We start from the raw sequence: 24876 nt of genomic DNA on the forward strand, positions 1-24876 counted from the left end.
AACCAACTTAATTAATATTTTTTTATATAGACTATTATATTTTTAATTTTTTCTACTTAGTATCCCAACCTCATGCTCCAAATCATTAAAATCCCTTTATTTTTTTTTTTTATCGTCAGAGAAGTTAGTCAATCATGTTTGGATGGATCAACGAGAGACATCAATGATTCTTATAGACTAGTATATGTTTTTTTTTTTTTTTTATCAAACTAGTGACTTTATAAGTGAGAGTATAATCAATGATTAAAATAAAATTATGAAAAGTTATTCAATAGCTAGTAAATCACCAAAGATTCCCTCAAGTTACCTCTAATGAATAATTGTTTTTTTAAATACATCTCATAAAGACTATAGTGTGATATCATTGTTCTTGAAGTGCTTAAATAAATTGTGTTAGAATCAATCATTGACTCTTTGATACAAATTAAATACACTATGCAAAGAGGCAAATATGTTTAAATAACTTATGGGAATCATGTGTATACTTGATATAATATTTCATAGATTGGAGAAGGTGTTGTGCAATTTGTTTTTCAACAACTTATTATGTCTCTTTAGAAAATAGTATACAAACTTTAAATGTTCAGTGGTTAGAGGTTTTGTTTAATTATATCATCAAATTTTTTACATGTTTTTTTATTCATGCACCTCATTTTGATTAGCTAAATTAATTAACTCTGTTTGTTGGTCATTATCTTGACATGTTTACGTTTAAGTCTCCATTTTTGGATGGCACATTCAACTTTATATGCATTTTCTAAAAATTGTGTTATAATTTTATTAATACAATATATAAAAACATCATGTTGTATACCTTTCTATTACATTGTAAAAACAAATGTCAGGATGGCCGAGTGGTCTAAGGCGCCAGACTCAAGTTCTGGTCCACTAACGTGGGCGTGGGTTCAAACCCCACTTCTGACAAATTTATTTTATTTTATTTTTTTCCTTTTTTTCATACACTAATCATATGTTATGGTCAAGGAAGTAAAACTATATTGTGACAATCCATGTAAATCCCAAAGTAAACTGCCAAGATTAATGATTTTAGAGTAGCCACATAAACTAAGAAAGGAAGAAACATTTGATTTTTATTATATTGTTGTCAGTTTTGTTTGTTGTGAGTTCTTTAGAGCGGGTTACAATTAAACTGTGGTTTAGGGTATGAAGTGTTCTTTTATTATCTTGCAAGACTTTTTGGGAGCTAGAGCTTGATTTGTTCTGGCTTATATTCGGTGATTTCACTTGATTGATTAAGGTATAATTTACAAGTGTGGATTTGTTCTGGCTTATATTGGGGGATATATTTTCCCACAACTGTTCATTTCATGAACAAATGTAGTGCAGAATTTTGTTGGTATCTTCTTCATTTAACATGAAGATTAAAGCAACCATTTTTTCTTTTTCTTTTCTTTTATTAAACCAACTTTTTATCAAAAGATGACTAAAAGACAACCAAATAAGTAAGGAAAGAAACAAGAAATCAGACTAACAGTTGATGAAAAGGGTCCAATTGTTTCCTAATAAGCTTATTCAAGAGATCCATAATATCTGGTGGAGAAATGATGAGAAAGTTATCCTTGTCATCAAAATATCTCATGTTTCAATATTGTGAAAATATCCTTACTTCCTTGATAAGATCTCATATATATGTTTGTCAGCACATACAACTGTTGTTTCATGCAGGAAACAAACAAACAAACAAAATTAGTGAAAACACACACACACACACACTAGTGGGTGTGGGTGGTTTGCAGCGAAAGATCTTTGAGCTGGCGAGGATCCACCTGTGAGGGCGCACTCGTGAGGGCGCATTGGGCAGTTGTCGTCTTTGGAAAAGCAATTACGTCTCTTATGGAACTTGCTCCCGCCAACAGCATTACCAACCTATCTACCCCATAAGCAATCCCGCCTATTATTATTATAATCCAACACAAACAGAACCAAACCAACCGGTGTTTAATTATTCACAATAAATAATCAATTACTGCAGTCAAATTAAGGAAAAAATCATACCATGTGGAGGAGCACCCATGTCCAATGACTCCAAAAGAAAACCAAATTTCTCTTGAGCCTACAAAAATGAAAATTTACAGGTTTGGTTACAAATTAAACAACAAAGACAAAAACAGACATTCATTCAGAGTGTATTATTTATCGTTGATTCAGCATGTCAAAAACAAATTTGGATAGCAGTTTTTTATGGATGACTCTAAGAATATCAATCAATGTGCACTACTTATAAGAGCTAACTTTAATAATACTTGAGTTTTACAACCTGCTCACTTCCAATGCCCACAACTTGCAAAACCTTTTCCTGGACCTCACGTTTATATATTCTCAAACTTCCACCTCCAAGCTGCAACCATATCATAATAAGAAATTTCAAAATTAAAATAAACTCACTGAAATTTGTGTTTTTCTTTTCATACCTCAACACCATTGTAGACAATATCATAGGCTAACGCACGGGCAGATGAAAGATCATTCATGTCTTCAGGGTTTGGAGCAGTAAATGGATGATGCAAGGCCTAAAATTGAAATGAGCAATTGATGCCAGTTACTAAAATGAAGGACCCAATTTCATCATGAAATTCTTCAGCAAAAGGAAAACAAAATAAATACAGCTGAAACCAAAATCACACATGGGAACGAGGTAAATTCCTACTCAGTCTTCATGATCCCAGGCTGTTAAACCAAAACAGTTTAACAACTAACTAAAAGGGACTCTAATGTGCTTGGATCCAAGTTCATCTAAAATTTTGCACTGTCTCAAAGAGATTCTTATTATTGTCACAAAGAGCAACTAACAGCATATAGGGAAGTAGATAGCGTCCATGGCATGACATGAAACCAAATTAAAAATCCTTATTTGTACGGGAACAAGTTTTAAACTCCTACACGTTTCATAATATGCAAGAAAACGGAATTTCACAATTTTCATGTGCAAGCAAGCCTCATCAAAAATTCAGAATGCTCCGTAAATTAGAAACTGAGAAGGGCAGATTTAACTAGTGTATTACATGAATGATGGATCATTTATCAGGAACCTTTAATTGCAGCACATACCTCAAACCTCTGTTCAATGTTGTTCCATTCAAACATCGGGAAATCAGTCACCCACAGAATCGAATGCCTGGACTAAATGCCAGATAAACAACAAAGATAAATGAATATAAGAAAAGGGGGGAGTTACTTATAAATATGCTTTTTGTCTAAGAAAGTGATAGTTTCTCTTTTTCTTTTTAAGACATGCTACTGACTTACATGATCAATCAGGCCTAAGTTATGAGCCAGGAATAACCTTAGCCTATCTAAGGTTTTATTAACAGATGAATGGTCACCCACGCCAAACAAGATGAGGTCACCTGGACAAGCAGAGCATCTTTTCAATAATTGGTCTTTTTTTTGTGGATCCAGGCTAGATACCAATGTCGGGATTCCTTCAATAGCCCCTGCATGCATAGTATTTAAACTATTAGTTGTGAACTGATCGGCTACATATGTTGGTTGCCAGAATCATATTCTACTGATGAGAGAAAGCGAGATAGAGAAAACAGTGATTGCCGCCTCAAGCGAAACCCCCTAGCCAGCCAGCCACCAACAACCCTTTTCACAGGGCCATTCAACAAGGAAAGAATCAAAGGCTTTCTCCTCCATTGTTCGCTTCCATCCAAAAGAGGGGGATAATATGCAGGATGGGACTACTTTGATCTAATAAGAATTTAAAATCAACGTAACTCTCTTTTTTTGCATACCCGCTTGTTATAATTTCATGTAAATTGAACGCTCCTCGTGTTCAAAAAATTCCTACTTTATAATAAAAACTTGACTTCTTTAAAAAAAGCATATGTTCGTTAGAATCAGGATAAGTTTCCATGTATACCATCATCTAGGATCTTCAGAAAGGGTAAACCTTTTGCTCCAGATTTGATTGCCTCTCCATAAATATCACCTTTCTTAAGGGAAGTGTTTGAATAGCTTTTTGCTCCTTGCGGCACACATAATGCTTTAACTATACCCCCACCAGCCACTGTGTCAGCAAAAACCTTGAAGGAGACGTCCTCCATTAGATCAGATACCTGTAAAGCCAACACAAAAATCGAGCACTTAACTCCACTGATGTATATAGAACAGATTGTAGGAACGTTAAAAGACAAAATTGATAATTGATTATAATAAAATAGGAAAAATATCAAATAGCCCTGTGAGCTTAAGAAAGTATCATATTAGTCTTGGAACTTAAATAAGATAGATTAAATAAGCCTTAGTCAATAGTACTAGTAATATGATATCTATCATGAAAATTAACAAATTAAATCTCTCCTTGGAATAAAATTAAGGATCAAATGGACACAAATAAATCTAAGACATACCTATAGCACATTGAGTCTCTCCTATCTCAGTCTTAGTTATATGAGATATAACTAATGTGTCCTCCATTTGGGGATGATACTAATGATGATATGCAAATCTTAACAATGGGCCTATTTGGTCCTTATTATGTGAGTTCAAGGCTAGTAAAATACGTAGTTCAGGAGTTTATTTATTTATCGGCTCAAAATTTAGGAGACTATTCGAAACATTTTCCCAGAATCATAAGCACTCAAATACAACAAGGTTGGATCCCAAAACATAGAATTAACACTTGTTATTCATAAATGAAACGAGCTACTTCACGTCTATCATTTTATAACAAATCTAATTTGAACATTTAAATTGTAGACATTATCTGAAATAGAAATATAAGAACAACAACTTCAGTGATTTAAAATGAAACTCCAGTAAAAAAAAAGTTCATCAAAAGGGAAAATTGTAAATATGAGTCTCCCCCCCAACCCCACAAAAACCGAAAACCAAAAGTTATTTATATATACACATATAAGAGAACGCGGTGCCCAATCCTAAAACAGAAAAGCAGTACAAAAAAAGGAGAAAAGAGGGAGAGTTTATCATGTGTAAACAAAGAGAGAGGTAGAGAAATTACATCTTTCAGTTCAAGCCCAAAACGGGTATCTGGCTTGTCTGAGCCATACCGGCTCATTGCATCAGCATAGGTAAGCCTTGGAAAAGGAGTGGGAAGCTGGATGCCTTTAATATCCCAGAAGATCTGCAGGACTACGTGTGATTATGGAGTTGTCTAATTAAAGGAAATTACTATGGAAGCCAACAGAGAAAGTAAAGGAGATAATCGAAGATATAATATCAGTGTTGCAAAATGCAATGCAGTGAAAACGCTTAGCCCGAAGCATTTAGGCACTCAGTCAGGTCATTTTTTTGGTTGATTCAATCTTAATGTCAGACATGTAATCAGAAGCCCAGTGCATCCTCAGTTATACTAAACAAGCTTCGCTAAATGGGATAAGAAAAAATGCTTAGTGTGAACTAGGTTAGCTATGGCATTTAACTTCAACAACAAGGTGGTTTCAAAACTATAGTTAACACATGTAAAACGATAGTTCAAATTGGGAAAGCATTTTTCCTAGAATAAGTCTCACCACCATATTTTGGAATTTCATCATAGACAACATGATGGCACATTCCAAAGGATCTTTTGAAAAAATGCAGATGAGCTTTACTTATTTTCCATTTAGGTGTTTCACTAGGTCCACTTCCGTTTTTCACTTTTGTTCATCTCAACTAATTCCCTTTCTTGATTTTAATGTCTTCCCCCAAAATCAAACCTTTCTTATCAGGTCTTCATTGAGCCTTAGCATGTCTTCCAAAGGAGTGAAAGCCATCTCCATGTCCAATTGGGTAAATTCCGGTTGTCTGTCTGCCCTCAGATCTTCATCACGGAAACATCTGAAAAGAGAAGCAGAAATATTTGAGTATGAATGTGCCATCTAGAAGCCATTAGAAGCTTGACATAATATGGTTTTCAAAACTGCAGTAGAGCCACTTTATTTTCTTACCCTATAAAATTGGAACAGATAAATAATTAGGTTCTATGGAATAATTTTGAGGTACCGTTGAGAATTTACAGTACATAATTTATTTATTTTTTGAGAAAGGGAAAAAAATTTCATTAAAGAGATTTTTTTTGCATAATTATTTTTTAGAATTTACATAACATAATATGTTCTTGCTTAGCTGTTTTATTCTCTGCTCTCAAATAGAACAAATGCAAAATAAAATAAAATAAAATTATATATATATATATCAATTATGAAGGCAGCATATGATTGAATTTACTTCATATCAGAATTTCTAGGGGCAAAAATCCATATTGGACTTCAACTTAATGTTCATTTTGACCCCATACTCAATTTCGCTTCAAAAAGAATTTTGAACTTGTGCAAGCACTCAAAACAGACATTTTTATCCTTTACAATGAACGTCCATTAGTTTTCTTATCACCAACAGAAATCTCCCTTCATTGAAAGAAACATTGCTTCTAGACAGTAAAAACGATTGATTTTAATTGTATGGTATAACTTGAAGACAATTTTCAACTTCCCACATACATTCAAGTCTACATTGAAGCAAAACTGAGTTTAAGATTCAAAATAAATACCTCACACAAGTTCAAATCCTTTTAATTCTAGTGATGCTTCAATTTACTTCAATGTGAACTAATTTTATTACTCCTGGCAATAATTTGGCTTAAACTTTCTTCCTTTTTTGTTCTGTGGTGGTGGTAGGGGGTATTTTTTATTCATCCTGTTTGATGAAGGTCATAAAAAATTGAACACATAAAAAAAAGGGCAGCAAAAGGCAGGAGTGGAGAAGTATCAATCACGTCCTAATAAATTGTTGTTAAAGGAAGATTCGAATAAGGAACAATAGATCGGGCAAAGACCATAACTTTATTGCAGGAAATGTAATCGAGAGATCAACAAAAAAATGTACCTTGCTATTTGATAATACTTATCAAAACCAGAAACCATCAGCATCTGCTTAAATAGCTGGGGACTTTGAGGCAAAGCATAGAATGTTCCTGGCTTCAAAAAGTGCATTTAAATTAATCACAACTCTGAAAAAGTCTCAAGTAAGCATTGAATTTGACTCTTAACAATGATAAGATGGAATCATAAGATGATCTTTGGATGCCTTGGGGTAAATAGAAAAGTAAATATACCATATACTAACAAACAAAAATAAAAAAGTAAGGTAGAGGATGCCAAAAATAAATTACTGAAGTTGAATACCTGAACTCTTGAAGGCACTAAATAATCACGGGCACCTTCTGGTGTAGATCTGGAAAGTATAGGAGTCTCAATCTACCTTCAACCATCCAAAATACCCAATCAAACGGGGAAAAAGACTACAAGTACAAAAAACAATAAGTTTTCTTGAAATTAAAAGAATAAATTTGAGCTCCAGTATATGTCCAATTCCACTCAGACAACTTAGAGAACACGTAGAAAAGGAGTAGTTTCAGCCAAGATAAATTGTCGCGCATTTTAGAGACAGGAGGATTCATAACAAGATCCTAACCCAAAAAATCTACTAAGAAGATGATGGACCAGGTTCAAGAAATACAGTTACGTAAAAAAGGACAGAATCTTTTTCCAACCTTGCTCTCAAATGTGATCTCATGGGTAGTAATCCAGATGAGTAATGAAATTGGTGGGGATATTGCGACTCTCTCACATTTGTTGGTTGTGTTGGATAGAATGAAAGTATGAATTTTCTGAAGCAAAAGAGTGACCCATTTACAGAGATGTCTCTTTCATATTTTAGGTGGTTGGAGTACATGATCATGTCCTTCATTTACAGTGTTTTTTTTTTGTGGTTCCCTAAGAGACATTGAGCCTTCGCATAGAAGAACAATGGTTTCCATCTGTAGTTATGTGGCAGTACTTGCAGTTTTCTTTCACATAATCCTTTTTTAACAACAGGGTTTATTCCCTGGAGAAGACTAGCATAACATCTCACCGACATAACCCCAACTTCAATAAAGGTGCTTCATTGAACTTTCTTCATATAATCTATTAATAATTTATGATAATACGGAAATGGAAACATAGTTGCAGTCTAAAAAGGGAGAGAAAAAATGAATTATTGCATGTTAAAAACACCTCACCTCAATAAAACCATGTATGTCCTCTAAGTATCGTCGGATGAGTTTCACTATTTGATGTCGCAACTTTATATTAGAAGACATTTGAGGACGACGCAAATCAAGGCAACGGTATCTAGAGAAATTACCAAATTGTTAGCCCGCGAATGACCATCACCTTTAAAAATATGAAATAGGACAACATCCTAGAAAGAAAATATTTCGATAAACCAAAATTAGATTTTGCACACTAAAGTAACAAAAAGGAGAACTGAACTGAATGGAGGTTGTTTAGCGATAAATGTTGCAAAAGAGATATCAGAAATGATCAAACAATTTTGAAAACATATTTTTCTCTCACTAGTGTTGTTATCTACTAAAGAATCCAGCGCATGATAACATGAAAAGTGGACTGAGAAAAACGTGGCTAAATCATCAGGTATATATTTAATCAACTAAGAGCACATCAAAGAAAATCTGATATCGGCTTCAATTAGTTGACTACCAAGATGGGGCAATCATTTCTCCATATGGAAAGTGTGAAATAGAAAATATCAAAAAACAGAGATATTTTCCAACATAAAGTAATAAGAACTTCGGCACAGATACCTCAAACGTATTTCCTCTTTAACAGAATCTTTTGTGTCATCTGAAGTAGTAACCAAGAATGGTAACCTAGATCTCACAGCGTTCAACACCAAAGCATGTTCTGCAGCAACCTGTTGTCAACATGAAATTCTCATGTCAAATGCAACTAAGAAACAAGAGTATAGTAAAGGGGCTCTAATTTTGTTTTGAGTAAAACAGAAGAACAAAATTAGGAATACAAACGAGTTAATTCACAATCCAATAAAAACATACTAGATTGGAGTGGCAGAATAAAGAACATCTCAACTAATGTGAATCTCAGCCTAAAGTACAAGAAAGAGAAACACAACAATCAAAGAAAACCAAAGCTTAATGGGTCAGAAAATCTCTTACCAATTCGAAGAAGAAATTGTAAATCATGAGGTAAAATGGAATTTATTTATTTCTCCTTTTCAGAAAAATTAAAGATTAGTGACCATCAGCACTACTTAGATGTAAACCTTGGAAATTTTAGATAAACACATGAACAATAGCTCTCAATGATTTGTGCACCTAACTACATCAAAACCCCCTATTTGCAATCCATCAAGGAAGAGTATAAACTTGGTGGTGAAGAGAGGGAGTGTGTAGCCTTAACAGTTGTCACCAGGCCATGTCGGGATTCTATTTGTAAGAATGTAATTACAGTTAACATTTTTATTTTAAAGGTCAACTTGTAGATCATAAAAAGGCATGGACACGGCTTTGCGTTCACAAAGTTACAAGCAAGAAAACAGAAAGGAAAGAAAACAGAAAGTGAAATAAACCAAAAGAGTTAGATCTCATCCAACTTAAGGTAATCTCGTACACGTCCCTTTTTTTTAATATGGCGAAAGAGTGGAGGAATGAACCCTTTTATCCTATCATTCCGAAACCATTTTTTATAAAGCAAGTTGATTGTGTTCCCTACTGCCTTTCAAATAGTCCACCATAAGATAAGAGGAAATGATCTTCCATTTTTGGTTGATTCTTGTGGATGTGCACGAGCCACAATCCATTGAAAATTGAGGATATCTGAATCAGGTTTATGTTAGAAGCAAGAGAGCAATGAATAGGGATATGAAGTATATCATATGAGGACTCCGAAAGAGATTTTAACAACTTTACAAAATTAACTTTTTTTGTTCACAAGGTCTAGCTAATGAGTGTGATACACTTTTGAAAATATACTTACCTCAAAATGAACTAATGCAGATAAGAAATAAAAGAGCCACATGGAACACATCACTTGGTAACAAACAAGGTACATTATCTCAGCATAGGAAAACAAACCTCTATTGAGCCTGTTGTCATCTTCTCATTAATTGACTCGATTGGTCTTGTTCGGACAACACCTTCAATTGCTACTACATACTCAAGCCTCAAGGTATTTATAGTTGAATGAGCATCAGGGAAGGCATCAGGGAGTGTGGTTATCTGAGATCAATGAAGCCAACATCAGGTGAAAAAAATGCCATTAAGGAGTTGTTCCTCTCAACTAAAAAATGTCCTACAAAATATTTTGCCTTTCAGACAAAAAATCTATAGATATGATGTATAATTCCTCTTTATTTTTAAGAATGGTAACGGACAACCATAAATAGCCCAGGTAAAGAATGTAAAAACTCAATCTTTAAAGTTGAAAATTGAACAAAAATAAGTAATTTACCTGTACAATTCCAGTGTGGTCTCTGAGGTTGAGGAAAATCAGACCTCCGTGAACCCGATGCAGTGCAACCCATCCACATAATGTTACCCGACTGCCCACATCTTTCTCTGATAATTCGCCACAAAATCCAGTTCTATTAACCCACTGGAGAGCATCCTTGAGAAGTAAATCCGTTTTTTTGGCGCCTGAAACTGTGGTCTCTGTTGGAGGTAATGAATTAATCGCCGAGGAAGAAACAGAGTAGGCGCATTTATTCAGACATTGACGCTCCTTTATGGGTATTCTCAGATTCGTGCGCAATAAAGACGAGGATGTGAGAAAAAATGGTCTCAGACGCAGACCTAGCGTGGGTAGTGCTCGAAGATACGTTGACATGGCGGGGAAGAAGGTTGAAGTTGATGACTATTATAAACTTATCTAAGACTTAGTTGGGTTGAAGGGTTTTGGTATGTTGGAAGAGAAAGGACGACGAACAACCTGTAAATGAAAGCGTGAGAGAGCGAAACGTTGGGATAAGGGTTTGAGCAGGGCGGCTTATACTGTAAAAGTGTGAGCTTTATCCATTGTAAGGGAAGATTGGGTGCAATGAGGAGTAGTCGCCTGAACGAGGAAATGAAACGGGAAATTTGACAAAATGTCCAGGATGATGTGTGTAATTTAAAAAATGACCACCCCTCATAAATCTTGCAAAAATGATATTTTCGTCCTGCGAAATATCCGTTTTGCCCATGTAACTGCACTTACGCGAATTACATTTACGCGTAATATGTAATATGTGTACATTGAAAGACGCATACGTCTTTCATAGTATATAAAACGCCTAATTTTGACCCTCATTTTAAATCTCTAATTTTTAGGGTTCCGACTCTCTCTCTCAAACCTTATCCTCTCCATTCCCGCTCCCTTTGCTACGACGCTCCGTTCGTTCAAGATCAGCAGCTGCCATGACCGCGACCGCTCCGTTCGTTCAATAATACATGCACGTATATGATTTGTTTGTAGAATCTTTCACAACTTCAAACTGAATGTCATCGATTTGTAGGCGGCGGTTGACAACACTTTCAAAAGGAAGTTTGATCTAGAAGAATATCTCTAACGCGCTCGTGAGCGTGAGTAAAAGGTTTCCCATGCTTATCCCCCTTTCTCTCTCGTATTCACAAAAATAAGAAATTGATCTTGTGGATTCTTTCTTGTAATTTTCGTGTTTCGATTATTGTATTTTTGTCATTCTGTGTAGGAAGAGGTCAAGTCTAAATCCAAATGTAAGTAAAATAGAATTATTGTAAATAGTTTATTAGTATTCACAATATGCTTCTTGTATCTGAATGGCATGACAGTAAAATGTCTTGTTGTTCAAAAGAAACCATTGAAGCATAGAGATTATGAGGTTGATCTTGAATCCCGCTTGGGGAAGACTCATGTTAGTACACTATCCTGCTGCATTCACAATCGAAATAACTAGTTCTGTCATTTTGAATTTCAAGTTAGCAACTGAAATATATATATATATATATTAATGTATCATATGCATCTGTTTTTTATTTTCTTTCTTGCTCTTTTCCAACTTTTGATAACATTAAAGCTACCATTAACTAATTTCTTATTTGTCAATGATTCTCATCTTCTTTATTTTAGTTTATAATGTTAGGTTATCAGTCCAATAGCACTCTTAAGCCAACAAGTATATTGGTTGCTATCTAATTATAGACATATATCATCTAATTTGTTGTGTTTTTAGGTCATAATCAGCTTCTTGTATCTATTGATATTCATAATTTTTCACTCTTTTTTTTTCCTGCATTTTCCCCCCACATTTGCTCACATGTTTGTTTGTATGCTCTGGCATGATTACATTCTCTATGGGTAGGATATTTCTGCTTAGTCTGTGAATGTGTAGTGAAAGATTTAGAAATTACTTGGATTATATCAATAGAAAAAACGTATGTAGATCATAATTCATCTACATTTTACTCAAAACTATGCTCTTATTAATTTTTGTTGGTTCTTCTGTAGATCAAAGAGCTTTGGGCATGTCTATGTGAGTGGAACGGGCATCCATTGAGAAGGTAGGTAGATGGTGGTGGTATTGCATTTTGAAAATCTTATTGGATACAGGAAACTATTTCGATCAATTTTAGGTGGTTTCAACTTTTATATGCTCATATACAATTATCATGTTGATGGTGCTCAGGTTCAGGAGAGATTTGGGGTTCTCAAAAAAAGGAAGGATATAAAAAGCTTTACAAAAAAATGTATTATTGTTATTGTTAATGTTCTATAAAAACTTCTTATAATGGTTTCATTACATTCATATGTGTTAAATGTTTTCTAATTCTAGTAGATTTGGACAAAAGGATCTTGAAACAACAACAAGAAGAGGAGGAACGTCGCTCAACTCAGATGATGTAAATCTCGAGTTCAGGGCTGTTATATATCACTTGGTGTATATAGAAAGAAGTTCTACCTACAGACATTATTATATGTGATTTGCCGCTTTGAACCAGAATATGTTATATGTATTATTGTGTAATTATTTTTAAATATATTATATACATATGTTTCTACGAAAGTTAGGATGACAGTCCAATTACAATTTTATTTGCTAGATTTGAAACTGGATTGTTTCTACAGAAGTTATGATGACAATCCAATTACAATTTTATTTGTTAGATTTGAAACTAGATAAGATGTTTCCAAATAATTTTTAAGAGACAGAAAACTAAATGAACAAGTCTAGAACCATTGTCAAATTAGAAATTCAAATGACTAAGCAATCATTGTTGTTGTAAGATAACCTTTTTCTACAAGTACAAAAACATAATTTAACTAATCAACCGTCATTGCTTCATAATCACCTACAACTTCCTTGCCTACGCTCTCAATTTCATTATTTGCTATCCGGTTTAAATCTTCAATCATACACTTTTGTTCGTCCTCAATTGTGTTCTGAAACTCATCCACCCAGTGGCGGACCCAGAAATGTTTTCTCGGGGGGGCCAAATATATGGTAACGTAACATTTTTTGGTGATCAATTAAATACATTTTCTAATTAAAATTTACTCGATAATTACATAAAAATACTAACAAACACGATTACAAAATACTAATAAACACAATCACTAAATTATTCTTGTTCATGAGTCGGTTCAAAAGAAGACAAATTTATTTTACGAGATTCTATTTGTTGAAAATATTACAATATTTGGCTCATTTTCAATTGTTGAGAAAATATCTTTCTCAACATATACAACTAAACTATCATTCATCTATTCATCTCCCATTCGATTACGCAAATCAATCTTCACGGTCTTCATTGCAGAAAAAAACTCTTTCAACGGATGCAGTTGCAACTGATAAAACTAAAGCCAACTCTATCAATCGATAAACCAATGGAAAGACTATATGTTTTTCTGTTGCAATCAATTTTTTAGCAAGAATTCCCAAGTCTTCAATTTAAGAAAATTGAGGATCATCCCGCAAATTAAATAAGTAAGCCCGAAGTTGTTGTTCCAAAAATAAATAATCATTGCCTATGAAATTTTTGGGATAAAGTTTGGCAAGACGAATGAGTTTACGAATATCAAATTGGGAGAATAAATTTCTGGGAGGAAGACATGATATGCAGCCAAATAATTCTGTATTAAATTCTGAAAAACGATTATTCATTTATTGCAAAATCAAGTCAACAACCTAACATTAAATAATAAATAATAATTATTAATAAATAATAAATAATAACTATTAATAGATAAAAAATAATTTTTATTATACCTGACAAAAGATTTCCACACGATAATGATGAAGATTAGTGATGAGTTCCCTTTTCTTCTCCGCCTATCATTGCTATCAATTATCATATGCTTATTCATATCAAATATTAAGATCGAATGTAATTGACAAAAACTGTTAACTTGGTCCAAAATATCATGTCATCCATCTTCTCTAAATTTTTATAATTGATTTTTCGAACTCGAAATCAATGACATGGCTTGAACTATATTTTGCTCTCCTCTTTGTAGGCAAAGTGACAACTCACTTGTAATTCCCAATAAATTTTTCATCAAATGCAAAACAAAAACAAATTCATAAAAAATTAACTATATAAAAAAAATATGAAAATCTAATTTAATAGATTTTAGCCTAATTATTTTAACCTTGTTTATTAATATTAATTTATATTTTCTTATAAATTTATAAAATTAAGAAATATAAAACACTATTATTATAATATATGTTAAAATAAATTATTATAATATATGTTAAAATAAATTAAAGATTAGGAGGCCAGGGTTTGATCACCTGACCTCATCTTCAGAGTTCAGTTATCAAACCAACTGGACTAAGAGATACATGTCAAATATATATATAAAAAATAATTTATCTTAAGGTTGGGGGAGGCCCGGGCCCCCCAAGGCCCCCCTTGTAGGTCCGCCACTGCATCCACCTACAAGAGATAAACAATTTTCAGACACTATTTTCAATTGTCTTCAGACACTAAATTGAGTACAATCTGACTTTTGAACCAAAAATCAATGGATTCGTAGAAGAATTTGAGAATATCTTAGAGATGTTTCATACTTTTGTACTAGCCTTTCCTTTTTTACAATTTGAACTCCCAACATCCAAGGAAAGAAGTCTTTGACAGGGGGAATCTAATTGATTCCCCAAAAATTATCACAAGACAAATAACCCTTGGTCAAGATTCAAGAGATTTCAGGCTAAGCCATCATCAAGGCAAGTCTTATCTCAAGTTTAAACACAAACAAGAGAGTCATATCATGATTAACAAACTCCATACTATTAAGCCAATTCAACAAGTTCTATGGGTGAATAGTACATAACCCTTTCTTCAAAGTTCAAAGATTGTCTTCAGATGTTGGTTTTGACCTTGATCTGGATTATCTATAAATTTTACAAGTTTTCACACTAAAAAATTCAAACTACATATTTTTCATATTAAATGCAAATAAAGTGACTTTCACTTCTTACTTTGGCAATTTTTAAAAGTGATTGTGATTGTAATGATGACATAATACCACTTTTCAAAAAGGTTCGGTTCTGTTTATCTACAAATGGTTGAGGATTTTCTAGAGGACCTAGACTAGATTTAAATTCACACACTGATAATGATTTCATTTGAACTTGAAAAACAACAAGCCACTCGAGAATAATCCATATGACCATATCTATAGTCCATTTGCAACTTTTCTAGTTTTTGCCAACATCTTGACAACTATTGTGATCCAATCCTATGAAATAAGAGATTACATACAAATCATCATCTTTATCTATGTTCATGAACTTTATCGAACTTATAAATTCTAGAACAATCAAAATGACGAACTTAAATATCAATTAGTATAATCTATAAAGATTATGTGGTAATTAAACATATGAGAAATGACCATCACCTTTTACAGACACTTGCTTTAGGAGATCTCTATGTGCCTTAACGCTCAAAACACCTAGGAGGAGAATACAGATTCTCAATATAGAATTCCTTCAAGTTCATGAATTTCCGCCACAGACTGGATTTCAAAACGTAGATAAAGATTTGGTATGGTTTCAAACGGAGAAATCCATAGGAGGACATCGACCTAATATTGTGTAAAAAGACATCGTGATCATCATCATCACCGGAAATTTTGATTTTCTATATAGTGTTTTGGGTATTAATGTGTACTATAGAAAATAAAATATATTAAAAGAGGAACTCTAGAATACATAAGAGTGCATTGAGATAATGATAGATTACCTTAATGGGAAGAGGAACTGAGAGACGAGGTAATTCAATTGAGCGATAATGAGAGGAGGGACTGTGTTTGCGGTCATCGTTTTTGTCAGAAAGTTTTAGCCGCTTCGGTCTCGGACAGATCCGTCAGTCGCAACTCGCAATCTTCTCTTTTAACTGTTTAGGAGAGAGAGTCATGAGATAGAAAAATGTTTATATATTACACTTACGCGTATTACATATTACACGTAAGTGTAATACGCTTATTACATAGGGAAATTTGATGAAATGACCCTACTAATAGCCTTAATTCCAAAAAAGGCCCGCGCCTGATAATGTTTGCAAAATGGGCTTTTTCGCCCTACAAAATGTTTGTCTTGCCCCTGTGACTGCACTTACTCGAATTACACTTACGCGAATTACACTTACGCGTATTACACTTACGCGTATTACACTTACGCGAATTACACTTACACGAATTATACTTACGCGAGTTACAGTTACGCGTAATATGTAATATGCGTACATGGAAAGACGCATATTACATATATGCGCATTATGTAATATGCGTCTTTCATATTATATAAAGCGCCTAATCTTGACCCTCATTTTAAATCTCCAATTTTTAGGGTTCTGACTCTCTCTCAAACCTTATCCCCTCCAATCTCGTTGCTCTACTAAGATAAGACATTCTCGTCTCAATGCATTCTTATGTATTATAGGGTTTTGAATATTATCCAATTGATATTATGTTGGATGTAGGATCTAGAGTTTTAAGAAAAATCTTATAAGTTTATTTATGTAAAGATGATGACAATCAACAACACATGAGTTTGTACTTCATTGATTTATGGAAGCAGAAGTTAAACTTTTATTTTTGACAAATGTGGTTTAAAATCTGGCCTTCTTTTTTGTTTTAGGTTCGTGTCAACCTTCCTAATGGTGACATGGTGGGACACACTGGTGATATTGATGTCACCGTTGTTGCTTGCAAAGCTACTGATGAAGCTGTCAAGGTCTAACTTCTATTCTTGAATCTTGATCATATCTGCTTTATTGACAAACAATTTTGTATTTGGATTATATTACTAAATTTCGTTTAGAGAGTATTTTGGCTAATGATGATTTAAACGACAAGATTAGTAATGAGTTGTTTGAAATTATTCTTAAATAAACCAGATCAATCAATGCCTAGGAATCCACCAATCATTTATGGGATATATAGATTCAGATATTTTTGAATTCAGCTGTTGTTGTTGATTGAATTCAGTTTTTGTGTATTTAGATGTTGGCAGATTATACTTGATACAATTGAAAAAGTGGGAGGAATATATGTGGTTACTGCTGATCATGGAAACGCAGAAGACATGGTAAAAAGGAACACGAAGGGAGAGCCAGATCTTGATAGAAATAGAAATGTTCAAATTTTGACCTCTCACACTCTTGAACCCGTAAAAACAAATCTGCATTATTATTATTACTATATCGAGGTGAAAAACCGAGAAATAATTTGTGGGTTTGGTTGCATTTGTACAGGTGCCTATTGCAATTGGAGGGCCAGGTTTGGCGGCTGGTGTTAGGTACAGGAAGGATGTTTCAACTGGAGGACTTGCAAATGTGGTTGCCACAGTGATCAATCTCCATGGATTTGAGGCACCTAGTGACTATGAAACTACCCTAATTGAGGTGGTTGACAACTAAAACCACAAAACCAAAACAGACCATCTTCGAGAAAGAAGGGTTTTGACTTCTGTGTTATTTTCCTCATTTTTGTCTACTATTTAGCCTGGGAAGGGAGACTTGTGAAGGGGGGAGAGAGACAACACAAACAAAGCTCGTGAAATAACTTAAGATTACCAAAATGTGGAAACTGAGGGCAATTCAACTCGGATGGACATTTTGATAATTAGTAACTAGATAAAACACAATATGTTTCTTTTTTATTTCATTCATCCTAGGTAATACTTTTGTATAGTTTGATATTTGTTTAGTGTTCTTTCTTCTTTCTGTTATCTATTGGATAAATATTGTTAAAGACTTATTAACAAAATTTAATTAGATGAATTGGTTGAATTGAAACTCTTTGTTTATTGTGGGTAACAATTAGAAGTTGGATATTCCAAATTGAAAGTGTGGACCTTTTTATTAGATCATAATTATAGTAGTTCAATTCTATTTGAAGTAATCACCATGTTTCAGTAATATTTGAAATAATAAAGTACCGTTAAATAAAAGTAAAATGGAGAGAGAGACATGTGAGGGCCGTGAGGCATAAGGTAAGGATGAATCATCATTTTAAGGATTACGAACGTGAATTTCAGCAAAAAGTGAGCGGGGGACCGTATCTTTGTTTTTATATGGGCTAATGGTGTTTTTATATAGGTGTGTCCTCCTGCACACCAAGTGTTTGACAAAATCTCTGAACCACCAAAGAATCTCGTTGTTGTTTATAATAATTAATTTATGAGTTCTTTAAGTACAGTAGGTCTTGCTTTGAGTCTTGTTTTTGGGTTCCTCTTTTTAGCACAAGTAGGTCTTGCTTTGAGTCTTTTTTTGGGTTCTTTTGCACCTTCTTATCCTCCACTAGCCTATCCTACAAAAAAATCATTGATTTAGACTATATGCGAGAAATAGACTAATTATGAGAAATGTCATTCACGCATTTTCATCTAAAACGCGTTAATCAATTCACGCATTTTAGATGAAAATGCGTGAATGACATTTCTCGTAATTGAGCGGTAAATCAGGCGCTCGAGGGGTATTACAAACTTTTCGCAGAGCAAAAAGGCTCATTTTGCAAACATTATCAGGTGCGGGCCTTTTTTGGAATTAAGGCTATTAGTAGGTCATTTAATCAAATTTCCCTATTACATATTACGCGTAAGCGTAATTCGTGTAAGTATAATATGCGTAAGTGTAATTCGCGTAAGTGTAGTCACACAGCCTCACAGGGGCAAGACGAACATTTCACAAGACGAAAATACCATTTTTGCAAGGTTTATCAGGCGTGGTCCATTTTTCGAATTACACTCATTATCATGACCATTTCGTCAAATTTCCCAATGAAACTCCCAACCCTGAATCATAAACCATTTTTATTTGTTTATTTTAATTGTTTTTTAATAGGTAGTTTTTTTTAACTAAGGAGACAATTTGAAACCCTTTGCGGTAACCGAACCGAATTGGAACAAGGATGGTATGTGTGTGTCTCGCCCGACCCGTTTGCCCGAACACTATAAATACAATTAAATATATAAAATCACTAATATATTTATTTGTTCATTATATTTTATAAGAGTTGTAAGTTTATTTTTTATAATAAATATAAAATTTTAATATAGTATATTAAATAAATTTATTTATATAATTTGATTGTATCATTTTTTTATTTTTTTAAAAATATTTTATAAACGGTGCCCTACGAGAATTCCTCGAAACCGAACGGGGTGCTGATGGTATTAAAAAAATTCCTGAAATAAAAATAAGGCGAGGATGATAAATGCATTCTCCGTCTCGAACCGTCTCATTGTCATCCATATTGACACTCACAATCATGATCCCGCTACAACTCAAAGCGCGCTTCTAGTTAGAATCGAACTCGTGATTTTTTAATTTCTTAAATCAACTCTTAACTGGACTAACTTGGAGAGTTTTTAATAGGTAGCAGTTAAAAGTATAATTTTTTTAATATGTAAATATACTTTCTTCTTTTACAATGTCAAAGATAAACAAATTCAAATACCAAATCAAAAACAAATAATAAACCAATTGAATCAACAAAATATAAATACAAACTGAAATTCTTTAATATGTCAATAAAAGATTGAGAGATGACCAACCAATTGAAAAGTTATATTGTATATATCAGATGAGTGACAAATATTATATAAAATTATTTAAATAGAAATGTTAACTAAGTTTAGAGAGGTTTGGACAAAAACACAAAAGTTATATTGTATATATCAAATGAGTGGCAAATATTATATAAAATTATTTAAATAGAAATGTTAACTAAGTTTAGAGAGGTTTGGACAAAAACACAAAAGGCATATATCATATTCTTAACAAATAGAAGAGTTTGATTAATCTAAATAGTGAGGCATATTTGTTAGCTAGTAACTAAATTAGCATATTTACCCATGGTAAAAAAAAAAAAAATTTAATAAAAATAATGCTCTTATTGAGAGTTGAACTCAAGACCTCCCGCTTACTAAACGGGTGCTCTAACCAACTGAGCTATAAGAGCTTTGGTTTTAAATTGTTATCTGATCTTAAAGGTTGTTAATGAAATGATAAATTATTGCTTAGGATTTGGACAATTCTGTCTTGTTCATTACAAAATATTTCAAAAACTTCTAACTCATACACATTTGTCAAATATATGGGTTGTTTTATTGGAACTTAATAGTTTTGTTTCTTATTTTCACTTGAGTTTAATGTTTTTAATATTATTCAGCTTATTTAATAGTTAGGTATATTTGATTACACTTAAATGTTCAATTTATTTATATATATATATTATATTTATAATAATATTTAATAATTGATATGATATGATATATATATATATGATATGATATATATGTATATATATATATATATATATAATGTTATAAATATTTAGATATATTATTTGTTTTAAAATTTTAATCACTTTAGTTATTTTAATAATTTTTTTATAAGTCATCAATAATAAATAGCTCACTATTCAATTATATATTTTTATTCAAAATAATTTAAATTTTTTATTAACTTAATTGTAAATATTAATAAATTACTTAAATAAAAATAATAATTTATTATAAAATAAATTATATTAATTGGATGATTTCTAAATTTTTATTAATATATAATTTTGAAGTTTAATTAAATAAAATTAAAAAATTAAATAAATAAAAGAAATAACATCATTTATTAGTAAAAATATATAATATATAAATATAAATATTTTATTATTTTCTTAAAAATTACATTTATACATTCAACCATAAACTTATACATACACATATTTATATTATTATTATAATTTTATATAAATCATTAATTTAAATATATAAAAAATTAATTAATAATTAAATAAATTATATAAAAAAGAAAAAAATGATAAAGAAATAATTAATAAAAATAATAAAAGTGATGAAATATAATTTTTTTTTTATAAATTTAAATACTAGAAAAGAGGAGTTTGTGAAAAACTAACATAATTTATATTATCTTATAAGCTGAATCAAACTAATTCATATCTTACTTCTATGACAGATTATTCCAAAGATGAAAATTTTACCAATAATTTTGGTGTTCATCAACATTTGTTACATATTTGTTGAGTTCTGTATTCAAATATTAAAGCTGATTCATTTAGAATAATTATTAACATTACATTTTTTACTATTATTTTTTCTCCTTACCCTATTTAAATAGATAATTATACCTATTTAAATAGAGAATGAATATGTTAATATCAAGTCCTAATCAAACTAAGACAAGAAGATTAAAATTTAAAATTTAATTGTTTATTGAAGAATTAATATTATTATTATTATTTTTAAATAAAGAAGTTAATTTAGGTGATTGATTTTGATTTTAATTTTGATTAGAGAATGAAAATGTAGTTGGCATGTAATTGATCAATGTAATATCCATATCTTGAAAAAGACATCAATGAAGTTTGATAGAAAACACAAAATCAATAAGAAAAATAAGAGAGAAGAGACGAATTAATTTGAATTAACGAAACTGAAAGTGATAACATTGTTACAAATTTCCAAGTTAGGTAATTGTGATAATAATTATATATCTCCTATTTAATTTGTTCTAAATCTAGACTTTTCCTATTTAATTGAAACTAAAGAGAACTCCAGATTATAGAGTTAGAAATTTAAAGTGAGTTTCACTTCTCAAGTGAGGTTGCACAAGAGAACATTTTCTTCTAAATCTTTATGTATCTTCTTATAATTTCATCATTTGGTCAGAGTGGATAACTTTGTTCTGTATTGAAAAATGGATGTAGACATTTTTCTAAACCACTATAAAATATTGTGTTGTTTTATTGTTATTTCATTTTCTGGTTCACTAACTTTATTCTTAAAACAATATCTTTTTTGAGAGATTGCATGGAAAATATTATCTGCAAGTTAATTTGGTTACTTTGTGTATTATTGAGTTGTCAAAGTGTAACAATCTATTGCACCATTCACTTAACAAGTGGGATTAGAGCCTAGTTTGCTCTTAGCCTTGTAAATGTTAGAATAAAAAAGTTGCTACACCGAGTTGAAAATTAGTAAAACTGTTTTGGTGTCTTAGACCATCTTTAACCCCAAAACTTATTTTCAAACTCAAAATACATGAAGTGTCAAATCAAACAATAATTTATCTCCAACTTAAAAACTCATTTTTAAACTCAAAAAGATATTCTCAAAATGTTTTTTTTACCCCAACTTTTTAACATTTTTAATACTACCTATGTATTTATAAACTTTACAAATTAAATCTTAATCTTTTTCAAACCCACACCCATTAAAAAATTATGATAAAATTAATTATAAATTAATAGTTTTAAAAAAGTAAACATATAAATAAATTAAATAATATATATTATAAATTATGTAAGAAAATTAAACATATAAAAACATTATATAAAAAATTAAACATCTAAAAAACTATATAAAAAATTAATATAATCTAACAATTAGAAGACTAATTTAAAATAAAAAAAATGAGTTTGTCAATAGTGTAAAAGCATATTTGGGTTTTGTGGAGAGAGAAAATAATAGAAAACCAAAAATGGGTTTGCGTTTATAGTTGGGTTGAGTGAAAAAGTGGTTTTGGGTATGAGAATGTAGTTGGGTTAGAGATGGTCTTAGTTGATTTAAAATGACCGATAGTTGTAACACCGAGAAGGTCACTGAAAAAAATGATTTTGGGATATGAAGGATGAAGATAAATTTTCTTTTTGGTTCATTTTGGTTTAAAATGGTTAGTAGTTTTAACACCGAGAAGGTCACTAAAAAAAATGATTTTAGGATAGGAAGGATGAAGATAAATGTTCTTTTTGGTTAAAAAATGAATGGTACATGCCTTACTTGGAGAAAAAAAGATGCCCCAAAAACATTTTTGGATGACAAGAAGAACAACATTTTTGTCAAATCTCATTCCCTTATCATTTTGAGCTTGTGTGACAAGGTATTGAAAGAGGTTGCAAAGTAGGTCACAACTACATCTCTTTGGTTGAAGCTATAATCTATTTACATGACCAAATCTCTTGTAAAGAGAATTTTTTTTTTTGAGGATGATAGTTGAAAAGACCATGGAGGAAAATCTTGATAATTTCTTGAAAATCATTTTAGATTTGGAGAATATTAAGGTGAAAGTTGAAGATGAAGACCAAGCTCTCCAATTGCTCCAAACTCTCAGAATCATATTCAAACCTAAATGACACAATGTTGTATGAAAGATAGTTCATTAAATTGGAGGAGGTCCACAATGCCTTATTGTTCAAAGAAATATAAAAAATTGTTGATGGAGTTAAAAAAACATAGAGATACATAGTATGTTTAAGGATGCCATCAAAGAAGGACACACACAAAAAAGAATGATCTAGAGCTGGTATATTAAAGTCAAATGATTGGATAATTGAAATGTGGTTGTCATGTCATTGATCCAAGTATTGATCCATATAGTGATCAATGTCTTGAAAATGACACCAATTAATCTTAGGAGAAAGCACAACAACTAGGAGAAAAATAAGAGAGAAGATGACAAGTTAATTTAAATTCTTGGTTGCTAACAAAAGTTGAAAAATGACAGCAATATTAACAATTTTCAAATTAGGTAATTGTGGTAACAATGATATATCTCCTATTTAACTTGTCATAAAACTCTAATTTTCTGGATTTTGGCTATTTATTGGAAGCTAAAGAGAACCTTAGAAAACATAGTTGAAATTTGTAGTGAGTTGAGGGATATTCATTTCTGAAGTGAGGTTGCTCAAAAGAACATTCTAGTTTTTCAGTTATGAGTCTTTCTTCTAAATCTTCGTGTATCTTCTTGTAACTTTACCATTTGATCATAGTGAATAGCCTTGCTCTGTCTTGACAAATAGAAGTAGATATTTTGTTGAACCACTATAAAATTTTTGTGTTATTTTATTACTATTTCTTTATTGGTTCACTTATTTTATTTTTAAAATATTACCTTTTGAAGAGATTGTGTGTCAAACGTTATCCACAAGTTTGATTGGTTTGCGCATTGTTTAGTTTTCAAGTGAAGAAACCTCTTACATTTCTCCCTCAACAAATATAATACAATCTCCTTACAATATTTCATGTTCAAACTCAAAGGCTTGTTCGTTTTTGAATTATTCTAATACACTAGTAAAAAAGTGGTAATAGTAAGCATTACCACCGATAGGAGTAAAGACCAATCGTTATTATCAAGTTAATACTGATTGGCTTGAAAACAAATCTCTATTACCTTGCTAATAGTGATTGGTCTTTAAACCAATCGCTATTATACCACATATAACATCGATTGGTTACAAAACCAATCGGTATACCCCATTAAAAAACCGCGAAAAGACACCAAGTTTTGCCATTTTGGAAGAATTAGTACCGATTGGTATAGTAACTAATCGGTGAAACCCCCTTAATAACGATTGGATATGTAACCAATCGGTGATACCTTAAGTTATATTACCGATTAGTACATATACCAATCATTATTTTCTATAAAAATACAAATTAACCCGAGAGCCTCCCCTACTACCGATTTATCAAGATCTCTTTCCCTTTCTTCCTTTCCTGCGCGTTGATGTCCCTAATTCGAGTTCTGGTAAGATTCGTCCAAATCCGTCCAAGATCCTTCCA

The 24876-nt window shown here is 31.8% G+C and overlaps 1 protein-coding gene, 2 non-coding genes and 1 pseudogene across 3 annotated transcripts; 2 read left to right on the forward strand and 2 right to left on the reverse strand.

Annotated features, from left to right (window-relative positions):
- Positions 1 to 840: 840 nt before the first annotated feature.
- On the forward strand, positions 841 to 924 carry TRNAL-CAA. Its single transcript has one exon. It is a non-coding gene; the product is annotated as a tRNA-Leu (tRNA).
- A 536-nt stretch (positions 925 to 1460) lies between these two features.
- On the reverse strand, positions 1461 to 10871 carry LOC124916204 (aspartate--tRNA ligase, chloroplastic/mitochondrial). Its single transcript, XM_047456938.1, has 15 exons — positions 10281 to 10871; positions 9905 to 10048; positions 8615 to 8724; positions 8030 to 8141; positions 7152 to 7223; positions 6853 to 6944; positions 5685 to 5805; positions 4988 to 5110; positions 3887 to 4082; positions 3268 to 3455; positions 3070 to 3141; positions 2433 to 2531; positions 2279 to 2359; positions 2017 to 2074; positions 1461 to 1912 (listed from the first exon to the last, which is right to left on the reverse strand). The coding sequence occupies exons 1-15, from the start codon at positions 10653 to 10655 to the stop codon at positions 1734 to 1736; spliced, it is 2022 nt and encodes a 673-aa protein (XP_047312894.1). The 5' UTR covers positions 10656 to 10871; the 3' UTR covers positions 1461 to 1733.
- Positions 10872 to 11257: 386 nt separating this feature from the next.
- On the forward strand, positions 11258 to 12844 carry LOC124929493 (annotated as a pseudogene).
- A 7340-nt stretch (positions 12845 to 20184) lies between these two features.
- TRNAT-AGU lies at positions 20185 to 20258 on the reverse strand. Its single transcript has one exon. It is a non-coding gene; the product is annotated as a tRNA-Thr (tRNA).
- Positions 20259 to 24876: the final 4618 nt, after the last annotated feature.

The sequence above is a fragment of the Impatiens glandulifera genome, chromosome 1, assembly GCF_907164915.1.
Source record: "Impatiens glandulifera chromosome 1, dImpGla2.1, whole genome shotgun sequence".
Classification (NCBI taxonomy): Eukaryota; Viridiplantae; Streptophyta; class Magnoliopsida; order Ericales; family Balsaminaceae; genus Impatiens; species Impatiens glandulifera.

What these genes read in the sequence shown, in the direction of transcription:
- LOC124916204 (XM_047456938.1), bottom strand. Translation starts at nt 10,655, where the DNA reads ATGTCAACGTATCTTCGAGCACTACCCACGCTAGGTCTGCGTCTGAGA. An exon ending in AAAGAGGAAATACGTTTGAG is followed by an intron (nt 8,142 to 8,614) that starts GTATCTGTGCCG and finishes TAATTTCTCTAG; the next exon opens with ATACCGTTGCCTTGATTTGC. An exon ending in ATGAAGACCTGATAAGAAAG is followed by an intron (nt 5,111 to 5,684) that starts GTTTGATTTTGG and finishes GTAGTCCTGCAG; the next exon opens with ATCTTCTGGGATATTAAAGG.